The 18,123-nt window shown below is 42.0% G+C and overlaps 1 protein-coding gene across 4 annotated transcripts; it reads right to left on the bottom strand.

The window, feature by feature from the left end:
- Positions 1-4,343: 4,343 nt before the first annotated feature.
- On the bottom strand, positions 4,344-14,916 carry LOC126084703 (acyl-coenzyme A thioesterase 1-like). Of its 4 annotated transcripts, none has more exons than XM_049899416.1 (3): positions 14,331-14,916; positions 7,479-7,681; positions 4,344-5,292 (listed from the first exon to the last, which is right to left on the bottom strand). In XM_049899416.1, exons 1-3 carry the CDS (start codon positions 14,914-14,916, stop codon positions 4,708-4,710), a joined length of 1,374 nt encoding a protein of 457 aa, XP_049755373.1. In that variant the 3' UTR covers positions 4,344-4,707. The 4 variants fall into 4 exon arrangements, with proteins under 4 accessions (XP_049755373.1, XP_049755374.1, XP_049755375.1 ...); XM_049899417.1 differs by lacking the exon at positions 14,331-14,916 and adding an exon at positions 12,442-14,145 and having other exon boundaries at positions 7,479-8,545; XM_049899418.1 differs by lacking the exon at positions 14,331-14,916 and adding an exon at positions 12,954-14,145 and having other exon boundaries at positions 7,479-8,545.
- Positions 14,917-18,123: the final 3,207 nt, after the last annotated feature.

Genomic DNA, 18,123 nt, shown 5'->3' with positions numbered 1-18,123 from the left:
GAAGCATATGTATATATATATATATATGTATATATATATATGTATATATATATATGTACACACACACACACAGATATACAGGTATATATACATAGAGAGAGATTTGTATCAGGGAAATGTCTCACATGGTTGTAGAGGCTGGAAAGTCCCAAATCCCTGAGTCGGGCTGGAAGCGTCTCCTCACTTAGCTTCAGGGGCTAGGGAACCCAAGATTGGCAGGTCATACAACAGACCTCTGGCTCACAGGCTGCAGAGGCAGACAAATCCTAAGATAGGTAGGTAAGCTGGCAGGCCACTGACTCACAGACTGCAGAGGCTGATGAATCTCAAGATGAGCAGGTAAGCTGATACTTAGGTTCCAAGAACCAGAGGCCAAATGAACAGGAGCCAGCTGCAGAATCCAGAGCAAGCAAAAGCCTGAGAGCTTTGCCAGAAAGTCCACATAAATTGGATGTCAGCCATTCCCTTAAGGAAACTCCCGTTCAACTGCTTATCTGCTCATAATAGATCTCATCATGGAGGTGATTGCATTATATCAGATCTTTATTATGGAGGTGATTACATCATTACATAGCTGCCAAACTACACCATAACTTCCAAACCACTGTGATTCATGGCCCAGCCAAGTTGACACACAATCGTAACCATCACAGTCCACCCCTTCTTAACACATCTCTGAATACAATTATAAAGTCATACTTGCACCTAACACGGTACACCTAACAAGCATACAGCCAAAAATGCACTAGCCCTGTTTACATCTTATATTTTATAAATGAAGAGAACAAAAATATTCGGTGCACACATACAGTCCTTGTTTCTGCAGCTGGTCATGTGGTCATAGCTGGTATTTAGAACTACCTTCTTTCACCACCCATTCCATATTCCTTTGCCCTCAGCAAGCACCTCAGCTTGTTGTGGTTCTTTGCCTGGTGGGGTGACTCAAACCTTCTATAAGCCTATGCTTTTCCACCCAGTTGTCCTCCTAGGAAGGGATCTTTAGCTCTGGAGTAGTGCTTATTAACTGGAGGAACTTATGAAAGCATAGTATTTTCTCATCCATGTTGCCACAGAGAATCAAATCCCAGCTTGGGAGTGGAAGTTTTTTGGTGGAAAGTCTTCTGTTGTCGCTTTGCCCAGTCAGATGGTGGGATTACTAGGGGACAGTATGAAATCCTAAACATACAGAAATGAGCCTAATATGGTATTTCTCTACCTTTAGATCTGACTCACTGCCATTTTCTTTGGACAAAAAGATGTGCTAGTCAAATCATAAGTACACTTATTCTTGTAACCCTAGCCATCTTCCAAGTCCTTTAGCCCAGGTTACTCTGAGGACTTTGCCTCTATTTGTAAGAAGCTGTAACTGTTCATATTTTCTAGCCAGATTTTAATGTACCTAATTCAATTTCCAGGAAAGAAACATCAATCACAATGATGGACAGGCTCCTCATCCATGGGCTCCAATACAGACTTTTAGGAGAGCTACCAATCAATCAGACCAAATGTTGTCTCTGTCAACACTTGAACCAAGATACAAGTCATCTCCCCAGAGTTCCAAGTAGTTTATCAACAAGACACTTCATAAACCAACTGAATATATAACCTGATGTACTAAAGAGATCATGTAATAAATAAATAAAAATGTCAGCAGCACAAAACTGAATAGTCTAACTCTTAGAACAATACTTTTAAGACTGAGTTTAACATTACTCTGGACATAGAAAACTTACAGAATATGACCAGGTAGTCCAATATACATTGACTGATTATACCAAGTCTGAGTTAGCCTAGTCTTACGATAGTTAATACTTTGTTCAACTGTGCTGAGAGAGCTTTTGTATTACTTTTATTAAAATGTATACTGTTCATATAATGTGCTGTATTAAAAAATACATGCTGTTTTTACATAAAATAAATCAGGATGTGTTATACATACATAAGATTAGACAAATACAACCCTTTAATCTATCCAGTTGGCTTAAATTAAGCCATAACTGAGATGGCTAGATGAGATCACTCCTCCAAGCAGGCCTGATCAATCTACTGAGGAGAGTCCTACTAGTAACCCTCATTAAATACTGCCTCAAATGATGCACAGATATAACATTCACCAGTTATATCGCAAACCACAAACATGCAGCTCAATGCCCCAAATAACTGATAGACATACCAGGACTTAGTAGTACTGCTTTACTTCTTTTTCTGACACCAATAGGATTTAGGGAGTGGACTGTTGGGGGAATAGTCGGCCTCTACTCCTTCCACCCAGGCTGCCTAAGTAAAGGCCATGGGGCCCAGGGGATTCTCTGATAAGGAGGCTGGGAATTGGGTCGCCTTCTCTCTCCTGGTTCCTTCTCCTTATCAGAGGAAACTTTCCCCTGTTCTGGGCACACAGTAACATTCTCTGTCTCTTGCAGTTGCACAGGTACCATACAGCACCTGGGCAACCCCACTTCTGCATCTGTTCCTGGTGGGGAGGGGGATGGAGTCTCTTGTACTGCGGCACAAGAGGCGGAGCATGCCAGATTGTAAGAGCCGGCCTAGAGGAGTGGACTGAAGGGGAAACAGGCTTTGCGAGGCCCAACATGAGTATCCCCATGTGGTCTGCTAGTTCACTACAGTTTGCTGAGTCATTCTTATGTAAGCCCCTGGCTTTTAGCCACTATTATCCACCACGACTATAAAACCTCTGCCCTCCAATTGCAGGGTGCAGAAATCTGTTCAGGTCCTGTGGCTGCCCAGAACTTGGCCTCATAGGTAAGTCCCCCTAATAAACTCCTTCACTGCCACACTGGAGTTGCCTACTTCTTTCTTCGGCCTGTCAACACCCTTTATTTTTGGAGGCACATTTCACATTACTAGTCCTTGCCCGGACGAAGGATTAAAAGCGGGCCTCTGTGTCTGTGGCAGGGTTAGTCTGCAGAGGACATGGTCATCCACACTCCTAAACATCTTTTTGCTTTGTTCTGAGGCTCTCTTGTTAACTGCCCCAGGATCTCAGAGGATGTATAGGATTACAGCATGATAAATAGTCAAGAAATTACCTTGGAGAGTCTTAAACCAGTCTTTTTCTCACCTGCGGGTGCAGAAAGCACGAATCAGTAGTGCAAAGGGAAAAAAACACATGCCCACTTTCACATTCCTGAGCCCACAGACGTTTGTGGAGACTGAAAAGTATAGCGTCACATGTTCTTCATGTAGAAAACACAGTCTTTTTTCTATTCTTTTTTAGACTTTTGTTTCTTTTAGTTCTGAATTTTCTTCTGTTTCAGTCCTGACTAAGCAGAACTCGACGGCACTGGGTACTGGGTGGAAGCAGAACCAAAGACCCCAGGCCTCTTAGTAGCCTTAGTAAAGAGCTTTTTTAAGATGACATTTTATTTCTTTAGATGCTATCTAAATCCAAGGCAGGATTCCCAGTAATGTGGCAACTTTACTGATAAAACTTCAGTGATAAACTTCACGATAAAACAGGAGGATTGGAGATATAAGTAATAAAAATCAGAGTCCACATTAAGGAAAATAAGACCTGGTTGCTATTTTTATATTTTCTCAGCCCTCCCTTTCTTTTTCTATAATCATAAATATGTTTGAAAATGTTATTTGTAAATATTTTCCTGAAGACACCTAGATTCCTGAAGTTTCATGTTACACCCTTGGAATGTAACTGTCAGTATCTAAAAAACAACTTGTTGCGTTTGAGTTGATTCTGACTCACGATGACCCTGTATGTGTCAGAGTAGATCTATGCTCCATGGGGTTCATAATGGCTGATTTTTTGCAGTGTATCACCAGGCCTTTCTTCCAAGGTGCCTCTAGGTAGACTCACACCTCCAACCTTTTGGTTAGCAGCAAGTGCCTTAACCATTTGTACCATGAAGAGACCCTTTCAATATGTAAGCCATGCTAATTAATTACGTGAAATAACCTTGCTGGTTTATAATGCCAAATATATAAATATTTGAATTTTCTTTAAGCATAAGAGTTTTAGATTGATTTTGTCTTTATCTTCTCTTGTTAGCTAAAGGGCTATTAATAGCAATCACTGACTCAAGTGATTATTTTTGTCTTAAAAATGTTGTGGATGAGAGCTTTTGTTTACATGTATTCTTTTACTTGCCTTAGACAACTGTTGTGAGGATTAAGTGATTGGCACAAAATTGGTACCCTGGAAGCATTATTTCCTTCCCCAACCACTCTTTTCCTTTCTGGACTAAAACCTTTATCAGTCCATGTGTTGCTGTGGCATAGGGTTTCTGTCAGGTAAAAGAAAATGCCTTTTTCCCACCACTTACTTGTTTTGTAAAATCAATAATGCTTTTTCTGTGATATTGTTGCAACAAAACTTTTTTTTATTAGTACATACATGCATGTTAAAATATAACATCTGAAAGAATATACATCAAGATCATCACAAAGGTTACTTTTGGGAAACAGGTGATGGTTGTCGCAGTAAACAAAGCAATGAAGGAGGTGTCAGCTTTATCTCTCATGCTCTAATGTTTAACCTCTATAATGTCTTATGGTTCCCCTTTCACTCATGATATTGCTTATTTGTATGCAAACTCTTTATAATCATATTAGTATTTAAAGAAAAAGGAATAAAAACCCGAAAATGTTGTTATAATACATTCAAGTGAACAAATATTAACTGATGTTTATAGCATATATTAGAGTTTAGCTCACCAAACTTTCAATAAGCAATTACTCTTTATCACCTAAGTGTTTGTGGAAGAAAGTCCGGAGTTGGTTCCAAGCATCCACCTGGGCCACGGCATGAGCCCTGGGCTCCCCACCCCAGATGACAGGACTACCCAACAAGCTGTGCATGGAAGCCCGGCACATGGGGAAATAAGGAGGCTCAATACAGTGCCCAGCCCCTGGGTAAAAGACGATCTGGGGCTTTTCCTTACCATGGGCCTGTAAGCGGTTAGAGGCCTCATTAGCATAGAACTCACTCTTCCAGTTGTGGTCATCCAAACCAACAAGGAACAGGAAGGTGCACTCAGCCCTTTCCACAGGAATGAAGCTCTTCTGATCAGGTCCTTCCAAAGGGCAGTTGAGGACATCCACAATGTCTACAAGGCCATCTTCGGACACCTTGATTCGATTTCGGTTGATGCTCAAGGGGGGCAGGGTCTCGTCCTTATATTGTAAGACTCCCCCAATATTGGCCACACAGCCATTAATTATGGTGGCAGCCGTGATCCCCTTCAGGAATGAGGCCATAGAGAGGCAAAGGTCACCACCTTTAGAAATTCCAAGTAGTCCAAGTCCTGGACCCTTTACCTGAGAAAGGGACAGAGGCAAGAGAAGGAGAGTAAATCCATGAACGCTGTAATGTGGTAGAGAGTAGCCAGCCTTGAAGTCAGGTGGCCTTACGTTTGAATCTGGGTTCTACTATTTACCGAGGTTTGCAAGCTTGGGAAATTTACTAATCCTTACTCCCTATCTTCTCTCCACAATTTCTCCATTATTATTCTTGGTGACTTCAATATCCATATGGATGACAGATCAAATAAATAACCTTAGACTCTCAATTCCTTGATCTCCATACCTCCCATGACCTTTTTCTGTACTCTACCTCGGCCACCCACTCTCACTGTCATACCCTAAACCTAGTCATCATCGATAACTACATCATCTCCAAAATCTCACCTTCAAGCATTCCACCCTCTGATCACCATCTTAAATACCTGCAGTTTAGTCACTCTAATGCTACCCATTTCAGCAATTTTTCTGTTTCTTTAGACCTTGTCTAACATTTTTCCACTATCAATACCTCCCTCATGCTGTTACTTCCCTCCTCATCTAGCTTAGATTTCATGCTTCTGCACTGGCTCACTCCCATCAGTATACTTACATGCTCTAGTACTGTTTCTTTTAATAATAATTCCTTGACTCCACATCTACTCTAGTTACTGCCCTAATCTGTGAAATAGTTATCTGTTATTGCTCTCTTCCTTGTCCTCCATTCTCTACTCAGTCTTCTTCAGGGTAGTTCCACAAGGACTGCTCTCATCAGTTACTAATGACCTCTGTGTTACAAACAAATGGCCTTTTTTTTCTTTTTAATAATTTTTATTGTGCTTTGAGTGAAAGTTTACAAATCAAGTCAGTCTCTCACATATAAACTTATATACACCTTACTACATACTCCCATTTACTCTCCCCTTAATGAGTCAGCCCGCTCCCTCCTTCCAGTCTCTCCTTTTGTGACCGTTTTGCCAGTTTCTAACCCTCTCTACCCTCCCATCTCCCCTCCAAACAAGAGATGCCAACACAGTCTCAAGTGACAAACGGCCTTTTGATTGACCTCTCGGCAGTAATCTTTTTTTCCTTGTGGCTTCTCTGGACTGGCTTCACCTATTTACTCCTCACAAAAGTACTATGAATTAGATAATATTATTATCATCCCAACTTTTCAAAGAAGGAAACAGAGGCCCCAAGGTTATGGAGTTAGTAATTGGCAAAATCAAAATTCAAATTTAACTTCTCTTTATATACGCCCTGGCTCCACTATACCCCATTACCTCTTTTAAAAGTTCCAATGCTTCTTTCCACTTTTAGCTCTGACTGAATTGTAAAATAAGGAAGGTTTATCTTCTGAGTTTCTAATACCCTGAGCCTAGAACTCTCAAAATATTTCTTAGTATCCAGGGTCTTTGATTGCCCAGTTACTGTTTTGAAACTTACTTCTGTGTTCTCACATGTTCAAGACCCAAAATGGGAGGGGGTTGCTAAACACAAAAATTTAAACTGGGACCTCTGGAGATAGTGATTTCCTTCCACTTCCAACCTTACTTCCTGTGTCAAACCAAAGGTTTTCAAATATGTTTGGGCTCACTATGGAATACTATCAAAAAACCAAACCCGTTGCTGTCAAGTTGATTCCAACTCATAGCGACCCTATAGGTCAGAGTAGAACTGCCTCATAGGGTTTCCAGGGAGCAGCTGGTGGATTCAAACTGCCGACCTTTTGGTTAGCAGCTGTAGCTCTTAACCACTACGTGACCAGGCTTTCCATTAAATACTATAAGATACTGGAATTTTAAATTCCATAATACCAACTAAAGTAGTCCTGGTGGTGCAATGGTTAAGTGCTCGGCTGCTAACTGAAAGGTCAGCAGTTCAAACCCACCAGCGACTCCAAGGGAGACAAGACCTGGTGATCTCCTTCCGTAAAGATTACAGCCTAGAAGACCCTACAGGGCAGTTCTACTCTGTCACATGGGGTCGCTATGAGTTGAAAATCGATTCAACAGCACCTAATAACAACAATACAACTAGGAACAGCTTTACCAGCAGGAAATATATAATGTCACAGAAACTGTCTATGAGAAGTGTCTATAAAAGATAGTGTGTGATGGGTGTTGGGAGTAGTTGGCAAGAATGAGCCAAGTTCTGTGAGAACCAAGAGCATTAATGAGGAGCCGACCTGATACGTAGCTCATAAAGCTTAGAGAAGAACCAACCTCAGGGCGATTGAGCAGGTAGTTCACGGCTTCTTCAAAGTATTCCAGGTGTAGGATCTCTATGCTCTTGGGAAGGTCTTCATAGTTGTAATAAGCTAGAGCCATCACAGCAAAACCCTTCCCAGCCAGCAGACTAGCTCGGTACTCTGGAAGGCCAGCTCCAACTTCAGAAATGTCTACAACTCCAGGAAAAGGCCCAGGTCCTTGGAAAGAAGCAAAACACAAAACTAAACTATTCCTGAAACTCTTTGCAGTGGTATCAAAAGCCATGTTGTTGCCTACCTAGTGATGTCGAAGTTTTCTGTTGACAATCAAAAATGCTGAAAGGACTCTGGTCTTTAAGCCTCCAAAGAGTGGCTTTGTATAAATCCACATTCCCGGTTTACACCCAGAGTATCAAAGCCCCACAGATTTTTACAAAAAACATGTACTACTTTTGTAATTGCAAATAATTTACAAACAAATTATTGCTCCCTCCCACAAAAAACAAAGTCAAATGCTAGTGAGAATGTAGAGCAACTCAAACCCTCATATATTGCTGGTAAGAATGCAAAATGATACAGCTGCTTTGGAAAACACTTTGGCAGTGTTATGGATTGAACTGTGTCCCTCCAAAATATGTGTCAACTTAGTAGGCCATGAGTCCCAGTATTGTATGATTGTCCTCCATTTTGTGATTGATGTAATTTCCTCTGTGTTGTAAATTGTAATCTCTGCCTGTCATTAATGAGGCAATATTAGGTTATGTTAAAGAGGATTAGGGTGGGATGTAACACCCTTAGGTCACATCCCTGATCCAATATAAAGGGAGTTTCCCTGGGGTGTGGTCTACAGTACGTTTAATCTTACAAGAGATAAAAGAGAGAAGCAAGCAGAGAGACATTGGGACCTCATACCACCAAGAAAGCAGTGCTGGCAGCAGGGCATGTCCTTTGGACTCAGGGACCGTGTGCATGAGAAGCTCCTAGACCAGGGGAAGATTGATGACAAGGACCCTCCTCCAGAGCCAACAGAGGAAGCCTTCCGCTGGAGCTGATGCCCTGCATTTGGACTTCCAGCATACTAGACTGTGACAGAATAAACCTCTGTTTGTTAAAGATATCCACTTGTGGTATTTCTGTTATAGCAGCACTAGATGACTAAGACAAGCAGTTTCTTGCAAGTTAAACATATATTTATTGTATTACCCAGAAATTGGCTCCTAGGTATATACCTAAGAGAAATGAAAACTTGTGTTCACACGAAAATTTGTATGCTAATGTTTATAATGATTTTATTCATAATTTCCAAAGACTAGAAAAATCCTGGTAGTGTATCATACAAGGGAGTACTACTACTGAGAAGTAATAAGAAAGTACTGATACATGTAACAACATAATGAATCCGCTATTGAATTGTGGTAAATGAAGGAACCCAGACTCAAAAAGCTACATACTCATTCTGCATGATTCCATTTATATGATACTGTGGGGGCTTGCGTGTTGCTGTGATGCTGGAAGCTATGCCACCAGTATTCAGATACCAGCAGGGTCACCCATGGAAGACAGGTTTCAGCTGAGCTTCCAGACTAAAACAGACTGGGAAGGACCCAGCAGTCTACTTCTGAAAACCATTAGCCAGTGAAAACCTTATGAATAGCAGCAGAACACTGTCTGATATAGTGCTGGAAGATGACCCCCCAGGTTGGAAGGCACTCAAAAGATGATTGGGGAAGAGCTGCCTCCCCAAAATAGAGTCGACCTTAATGATGTGGATGGAGTAAAGCTTTCGGGACCTTCATTTGCTGATGTCATGACTCAAAATGAGAAGAAACAGCTGCAAACATCCATTAATAATCAGAACCTAGAATGTATGAAGTATGAATCTAGGAAAATTGGAAATTGTCAAAAATGAAATGGAAAACATAAACATCAATATCCTAGGCATCAGCGACTGTCCATTTTGAATTGGACAATCATATAGTCTACTATGCTGGGAATGACAACTTGAAGAGGAATGGTGTCGCATTCATGGTCAAAAAGAACATTTCAAGATCTATCCTGAAGTACAACGCTGTCAGTGATAGAATAATATCCATATGCCTACAAGGAAGACTAGTTAATGCGACTATTATTCAAGTTTACGCACCAACCACTAGGGCCAAAGATGAAGAAATAGATTTTTATCAGCTGCTGCAGTCTGAAATTGATCGAACATGCAATCAAGAGGCATTGATAATTACTGGTGATTGGAATGCGAAAGTTGGAAACAAAGAAGGAGGATCAGAAGTTGGAAAATATGGCCTTGGTGATAGATACAATCCCGGGGATCGAATGACAGAATTTTGCAAGACCAGCGACTTCTTCATTGCAAATACCTTCTTTCACCAACATAAACGGCTACTATACACATGGACCTCACCAGATGGAACACACAGAGATCAAATTGACTACATCTGTGGAAAGAGACGATGGGAAAGCTCAATATCATCAGTCAGAACAAGGCCAAGGGCCGACTGTGGAATAGACCATCAATTGCTCATATGCAAGTTCAAGCTGAAACTGAAGAAAATCAGAGCAAGTCCACGAGAGTCAAAATACGACCTTGAGTATATCCCACCTGAATTTAGAGACCATCTGAAGAATAGATTTGACGCATTGAACACTAGTGACCGAAGACCAGACGAGTTGTGGAATGACATCAAGGACATCACCCATGAAGAAAGCAAGCGGTCATTGAAAAGACAGGAAAGAAAGAAAAGACCAAGATGGATGTCAGAGGAGAATCTGAAACTTGCTCTCGAACGTCAAACAGCTAAAGGAAATGGAAGAAATGATGAAGTAAAAGAACTGAAGATTTCAAAGGGCAGCTCAGGAAGACAAAGTATTATAATGACATGTGCAAAGAGCTGGAGATGGAAAACCAAAAGGGAAGAAGACACTCGGCGTTTCTCAGGCTGAAAGAACTGAAGAAAAAATTCAAGCCTCGAGTTGCATTACTGAAGGATTCTATGGGGAAAATAGTAAACGATGCAGGAAGCACCAAAAGAAGATGGAAGGAATAAACAGAGTCATTATACCAAAAAGAATTAGTCAATATTCAACCATTTCAAGAGGTGGCATATGAGCAGGAACCGATGGTACTGAAGGAAGAAGTCCAAGCTGCTCTGAAGGCATTGGCAAAAAACAAGGCTCCAGGAATTGATGGAATATCAATTGAGATGTTTCAACAAACAGATGCAGTGCTGGAGGTGCTCACTCGTCTATGCCAAGAAATATGGAAGACAGCTTCCTGGCCAACTGACTGAAAGAGATCCATATTTATGCCTATTCCCAAGGAAGGTGATGCAACCGAATGTGGAAGTTATAGAACAATATCATTAATATCACACGTAAGCAAAATTTTGCTGAAGATCATTCAAAAACGGCTGCAGCAGTATATCGACAGGGAAATGCCAGAAATTCAGGCTGGTTTCAGAAGAGGACATGGAACCAGGGACATCATTGCTGATGTCAGATGGATCCTGGTTGAAAGCAGAGAATACAAGAAGGATGTTTACCTGTGTTTTACTGACTATGCAAAGACATTCGACTATGTGGATCATAACAAATTATGGATAACATTGCGAAGAATGGGAATTCCAGAACAATTAATTGTGCTCATGAGGAACCTTTACATAGATCAAGAGGCAGTTGTTTGGACAGAACAAAGGGATACTGATTGTTTTAAACTCAGGAAAGGTGTGTGTCAGGGTTGTATCCTTTTACCATACGTATTCGATCCGTATGCTGAGCAAATAATCTGAGAAGCTGGACTGTATGAAGAAGAATGGGGTATCAGTATTGGAGGAAGACTCATTAACAACCTACATTATGCATATGACACAACCTTGTTTGCTGAAAGTGAAGAGGACTTGAAGCATTTACTGATGAAGATCAAAGACCGCAGCCTTCAATATGGATTACACCTCAACATAAAGAAAACAAAAACCCTCACAACTGGACCAATAAGCAACATCATGATAAACGGAGAAAAGACTGAAGTTGTCAAGGACTTCATTTTACTGGATCCACAATCAACAGCCATGGAAGCAGCAGTCAAGAAATCAAAAGACACATTGCATTGGGCAAATCTGCGAAAGACCTCTCTTTAAAGTGTTGAAAAGCAAAGATGTCACCTTGAAAACTAAGGTGCGCCTGACCCAAGCCACGGTATTTTCAGTCGCATCATATGCATGCAAAAGGTGGACAGTGAATAAGGAAGACCAAGAAGAACTGACACCTTTGAACTGTGGTGTTGGTGAAGAATACTGAATATACCATGGACTGCCAAATAAAACAAACAAATCTGTCTTGGAAGAAGTACAACCACAATGCTCCTTAAAAGTAAGGAAGGGAGACTACATCTTACATACATTGGACATGTTATGAGGAGGAATCAGTCCCTAGAGAAGGACATCATGCTTGGTAAAGTACAGGATCAGCGAAGAAGAGGAAAACCGTCAATGAGATGGATTGACAAAGTGGCTGCGACAATGGGCTCAAGCATAACAACGACTGTGAGCATGGTGCAGAACCAGTGTTTCGTTCTGATGTACACTGGGTCACTAGGAGTCAGAACCAACTCAAGAGTACCTAACAACGACAACACTGCAGAGTGACCCTAGTAAGAGAAGGGATTATAAAATAGAGTAACACATGGGAAAGGCATACAAGAAACTAAATGGTAGTTTTGTCTATATGTGATGGGAAATTAAGAGTCTAATGTGTTGGTTAAGATTGTGTGTCAACTTGGCTGGGCCATGATTCTCAGTGTTTTGGCAGTTGTATAACGTTGTGATCACTTTCCTGTTGAAATTTGATATGTGATCACCCCCATGATGGAATCTCCTGAGTGGTACCGGCGGGGGCAGGGCCTATGGCAGCTCACCGCCCCCTCAGCCTTCATGTCCCTGCCTTCTGCAGCCTACTTCCTTCCTGCTCACCTTGCAAAGGTTTTTGGCTTGTTCTGGATCCAGCAGCTGTCTCCTGTTTGACCTCTGGTTCTTGGGACTTGAGCTAGCAGCTTACCTGTCCATCCTGTGATTCGCTGATCTTCATGGCCTGCAAGCAAGAGTCCTGCTCCCCGACCTGCCTATCTTGGGTTCGCCAGCCCCTGCAGCTAAGAGACTCAGGAGAAACCTTGTGATCTTGCCTGCTGACCTTGGGGATTCCTCGACCTTCACAACCTGTGAGCTGGATCCCTGTTCTCCGACCTGCTCGTCTTGGGTTCACCAGGTTTCTGCAGCTCTGTGAATTGGTAAAGGCCTCTATCCTGATGCAAGGACTTGGGACGTTCCAACCCCTACAATCATGTGAGCTGTTTCCTTGATATAAAGCTCTCTCTATATATTTATATGCGTTACTGGTGTTGCTTCTCTAGAGAACCAAGCCTAAGACATCTAATGTGGGAAGGAGACATGTCACTATGAACCCTCCTATAATTCTTTTGTTATACCATTTATGTTGTTGTTAGGTGCCGTCCAGTTGGTTCCGACTCATGGTGACCCTATGCACAACAAAATGAAACACTGTTTCAATTTTTAATGTTTTTTTAAAAGTTAATTTGTCAACTTTTCAACCTCCTTTTCCAAAACCCAAGGTAGTACTAAGGTTTATATAAATTTGAAAGGAGGCAGGCCTCAGGCTAGCAACTGGAAATTTTCTGAGACTATCGGATTTTTTTTAACCATTTCCATTAAAAAAAAATTGCATCTAACATGTATATAAGATTTAAAGAATAATAATAAAGCAAACACTGTATACCCAACTCTCCATTTAATAAACAGTTTGGTACTAACACCATTGAAGCCCCCTGAGTGGTTGTTCCCCAATGAATTTCCTTACCTCTCCGCTATCCTGGATTCTGTGTGTTTCATTCTCTTGACTGTAGTATCACCATTTCTATGTGTACCTTAAACAATATTTTGTTTATTTTGTCTACTTTTGAAATTTTATCTAAATGGAATGATACTGAATGTGTTCCTCTGGAATTTGTTTCACTCAACACTTTCGGAGATTCACCCACGCTGATTCTTGTAGAATCTCTTTTGCACTGCAATGTATCTCATTGTGTAAACATACCTCAATTTGTTCATCAACTCTATTGTTGATGGACCTTTGGGCTGTTTCCAGTTATATTTGCTGTTACAAACAATGCTTCAGTGAACATTCATGAATGTCTCCTGGTGCACACATACCAGAAGTGAATGATATATTCAACTTTCTAAGTAAAGACAAATTTGTTTCCCAGAAGGGATGAGTAATCATACTCCTTCCAGCAGTGTATGTGAGTTCCTTTTCCTCCACAAGTTTGTCAACAATTGGTATTGTTGGACTTGTAAATTTGTGCCACTTTTCAGAGTGTGAAATGGTATCTTGTAGTTTTACTTTGCATTTCCCGGATTACTAATAAAGATAAGCATTATTTCATTGGCCATTGGTGGTTCCTCTTCTAGGAGAGCCTATTTATATATTTACTTATTTTGTCGGATTGTTTTTACTCACTGGTGTTGGTGAGTTTAAATGTATATTTGTGTTTCTGATGCTAATTCTTTGTCGGTTAGGTGTTGCAATATGTTCTTTCATATCTGTCTTTTCCCTTTCCTACTATGTCTAACTGATGACTGGACTCTAAAGGACTCCTCAGAAAGTTTTGAAGCAGCAGAGCCACCTCCCCAACAAGTCTCACATTCCATTCCTGTCTCCCTGGCACCTCAAGTCTCTTTTTACAACCCCATTGAGTTCTGGAATGTTGGGAGCTACATCCTTCCTCTGTCTAGTGTACGCGAGGCGAGAGCTAAATCGGAAACAATTAAGGAAGCAAGTCACTCACCGGGCGGCAGGAAGAGCGTGGCGCGCAGCCGGCCCGCGCGCACCGGCTCCCTCCGCACTCCTGGCCGCAGGAAGTAGCGCTCGTGCACCGCCCGGCCCAGGACCTTTTGTGGCTCGGGCTCGTGGCCCTCGAGCACCTCCAGCTCCACCGCGAAGGGCATCTGCACGTCCCGCTTCACCAGCCGCCAAAACGGCTTCTCAGGCTCCAGGGCCCAGATGAGTCCCATGGGCTCGAGGCCCGCGAAGCTGCCGCCCAGCGCGGGCGCGCGCGCCAGGTCCAGCTCGCCGCCGCGGTCTGCGCAGTAGCGCGCGTGGGCCTGGAAGAGCGTGCCCTTCTCATCGCGCAGGGACGAGCGAAGCGTGACCTTCTGCCCCGGGGCCAGCCCACGCACCACGATGTTCGCGGGCTCGTCCCAGGAGCAGCGGCCCGCGGGCTCCAGGATCACAGTCGCCGCCATCCGAGCCGGGGTCAAAGAGAGAGGGCCACCCGTCCTCAGCTGTAGAGGCCTTGGCGACCGCACCCAACTCTTCGATCCCAGTCGGCAGAACCAGGACGCTCGCAGGACAGCGGGGGCTGAGGCTGTCATTTTGTGCTGGAGTTCACACTTTGGCTGTGGAGAAAGTTAGAACTGGTTAAGGAGCCTCTAGTGGCGGGCTCCCCATCTGCAGGCTGAGCGCCCGGAACACACAGGGAAGGAGGAGCCGGCTCAGCTGAGCTGTGAAGGTCAGAATCCTACCAGTCGGGAGTCTACCCTTGACAGCAGAAAGTATGAGCAAAAACAGACACACATGAACTTGCCTAAAGCCTCCTGTATTTAAAACTTCTACGTCTGAAAGAAACTTCAAAGTTCTACCTCTCGGTACCGTGGGCCGTGAAGAGTGGACCGGGCTAGGGCTGTCTCTCAGGGAACCTGGCACCTAACAAAAACTCATCGCCAAACTCTTGCCGGCTAAAAGGAGTGTAGGTAGCCTTATCACTTTGTTGAATAACTCACACCAGTTATTAATCATAGGCCTTTTGTTTTAAAATGGGAACCATGGTGTTTTGCTTGTCTGTGTGTTAATTACACGTATGCCTGTCCTCCACATCGGAGCCCTGGTGGCGAAGTGGTTAAGAGCTCAAGCTGCTAACCAGAAGGTGGACAGTTCGAATCCACCAGGTGCTCCTTGGAAACCCTATGGGGCAGTTGTACTCTGTCCTTTAGGATCGCTATGAGCGGGAATCGACTCGACGGCACAGGACAACAACCTCTTCCACATCAGTCCCACATCTAAAGGTCCTGATGTCTTAATAGCTGTGACCTCTGAGCTTCCTTCCTTACAGGCATAAAAATAGCCAAATGAAGTAATACAGTTATTATTTTGTTATAGTAGTTTCTCATTTTGCTCCATTTAGGCACACATTAGGCACGTTATCTCCTTCTTCTCCTGGAGTTGCCCCTTTTCCACTTTTTCATAAACTATTCCCTCCAACCAGTGGTGGAGCTTTCACGAAGCTGAAGCTTCAGGCTTCTTCCAAGGCCTTGTAGCTGATTCTACTTTCATAATTTTGTACCCCTTTTATTAGTAAAACCTGCAAATTGTATAAAGTTCAGGCCCCAGAAAACCTGTGTTTGCCTCTGCTTCCAATACTCATGATTAAGAGCTTCCCAGCCAAGACCTTTTACCCAGTTCCCAATCCCCTCAGGCCGACTGGTCATTAATCAGGCAGCTCCCTGTAGCTCAGTTACTTCTGTTCTAGTTTTGTGGGGCACTTTACAGAACATTTTGGGCCAGAGTCTCAGGAACTAAAGAAGGTAAATAATAACAGCTAATTTTTTTTTGACAACCATCACCACTGTTTCCAAAATCTTTCATCACCCCAAGCAAATTCTGTACCCACTAGGTGATAACTTCCCAGTTCCCCCTCCACCTCCAGCCCCTGGTAACCACTAATTCTACCTCTGTGCATCTGTCTCTTTTAGATATTTCATGTAAGTGGAGTAATACTACATTAGTCCCTTTGTGTCTGTCTTATTTCACTTAGCATCATGTTTTCAAGGCTCATTCATACTGTAGCATGTATCAGAACTTCATTTCTCTTTATGGCTGAATAACACTCCATTGTATTAAAAAAAAAAATCCGTTGCTATCAAGTTGATTCCGACACATAGCGACCCTCTAGATGGAACAGAACTGCCCCATACAGTTTCCAAGGAGCACCTGGTGAGTTTGAACTGCCGACCTTTTTTTCTTAACCACTACACCACCAGGGTTTCCATTGTATGTATATATACCACACTTTGTTTATTCATTCAGCTGTCATGGACAGTTGGGTTGTTTCCACCCTTTGGCTATTGTGAATAATGCTGCAATGGAGATTGGTGTACAGGTATCTGAGTCGCTGCTTTCAGTTCTTTTGGATATATACCTAGGAGTAGACTTTCTGGGTCATATGGTAATTCTAACTTTTCAATGGACTGCCAAATGTTTTCCATAGTGGCTGCATAATTTTATATTCATCGTATGAGGGTTCCCGTTTCTCCACATCCTCACCAACACTTGTTATTTTCCATTTTGTTGATAATTAACTTTTAATCCTTACAAGAACCCTATGAGCAAATTAAGGCCCAGAGAGGTTAATTCATTTGCTGAAGATTACACAGCTAGAAAGTGGAAGTGCCGAGATTCACACCTTCGCCACGGAGTTCAGAACTTGTACTCTGAACCATTATGCTTTAAATTTTCTCACATGAAGATGCCTCATGTTAAGATCTGGAAGAGAGATACTCATATGTTGTTGGTAGATGTGTAAAGTGGTATGACCATATGATCTCTTCAGAGAGCAATCTATATAAAAATATTTAAAAGATACATTCTCTTTAACTCACAATTACATTTCCAGGAATTTCTTCTAAATAAATATTCATGAATGTGTGTAAATATTTGGCTATACGGATGCTTATTATACAGTTATAATAGAGGAAGAATTTGAAACTAGCAATAGAAATTTGGTTAGATTAATGTACAGTAATATACTGGAAAAAAAGACAGGGACAAATTACCCAATAAGTAAGGTAAGCACATGCTTAGGGCATCAACAAAACAGGCGCACCAGTTGTCCTAAACAAAGATCCATAAATGCCAAGCAGACAAGACATACAGAAAAGCAAGCACCTCAGTGGAAAGCAACTGGCAGAGCACTAAATGAAATTAATACTATTTTATAAATTTTGTATACGATAACAATTATATTTTCTTTTTCGTTTTAAGCCGATTGGGTATAACCTCACATTTAGTTCTTTCTTGTCGGCCACATAAGAACACACCAGTGCCACTATTATCACAAGACTCATGAGGTATCTGGTCCCGCACAAAGTAAACCAAAACGCATCTTCAGATTGAGCATACCCTGGTATTTGCATCATGGGATCGCTCTCACCCGTCGGGTATTAGCAGTGATGTAATGAACTGCGAAGACTCAGCATCAAAGGACCGAAAGTGAGCTCACAAGTTTTTAAGTATTATTTCAAGATGAAAAACACTCGTGGAGGTCTCTGAAAGGCCTGTCAAAAAACATCATAAAACGAATGAAATTACTTCCAACTGCCTTGTAAGTACTATTTCTTTTGTCTGTCTCAGACCTAAAGAACAAGATGACATGTTCCAAATCATTTTTTTTACTTACTAATTTTCAAATATAAATTTTTGTGTTAATATCTGTCATGGATTGAATTGTGTGCCCCCAAAATATCTGTCAACTTAACTGGGCCAAGAGTCCCAGTATTCTGTGATTGTCCATTTTATGTGATTTC

Source organism: Elephas maximus, chromosome 10, assembly GCF_024166365.1.
Source record: "Elephas maximus indicus isolate mEleMax1 chromosome 10, mEleMax1 primary haplotype, whole genome shotgun sequence".
NCBI classification, from domain to species: domain Eukaryota; kingdom Metazoa; phylum Chordata; class Mammalia; order Proboscidea; family Elephantidae; genus Elephas; species Elephas maximus.
The sequence above is the reverse complement of the archived record's forward strand: the minus strand, read 5'-3'. Positions and strand labels throughout refer to the sequence as shown.

Bases quoted from the DNA above. Each gene is read 5' to 3' on its own strand.
- LOC126084703 (XM_049899416.1), bottom strand. From the start codon at position 14,916: ATGACAGCCTCAGCCCCCGCTGTCCTGCGAGCGTCCTGGTTCTGCCGA. The intron at 7,682-14,330 runs GTGAGTGACTTG...CTTCTTTCCAAG, and splicing joins CACGCTCTTCCTGCCGCCCG to GACCTGGGCCTTTTCCTGGA. The intron at 5,293-7,478 runs GTTGGTTCTTCT...TCCCTTTCTCAG, and splicing joins ACCTGCTCAATCGCCCTGAG to GTAAAGGGTCCAGGACTTGG.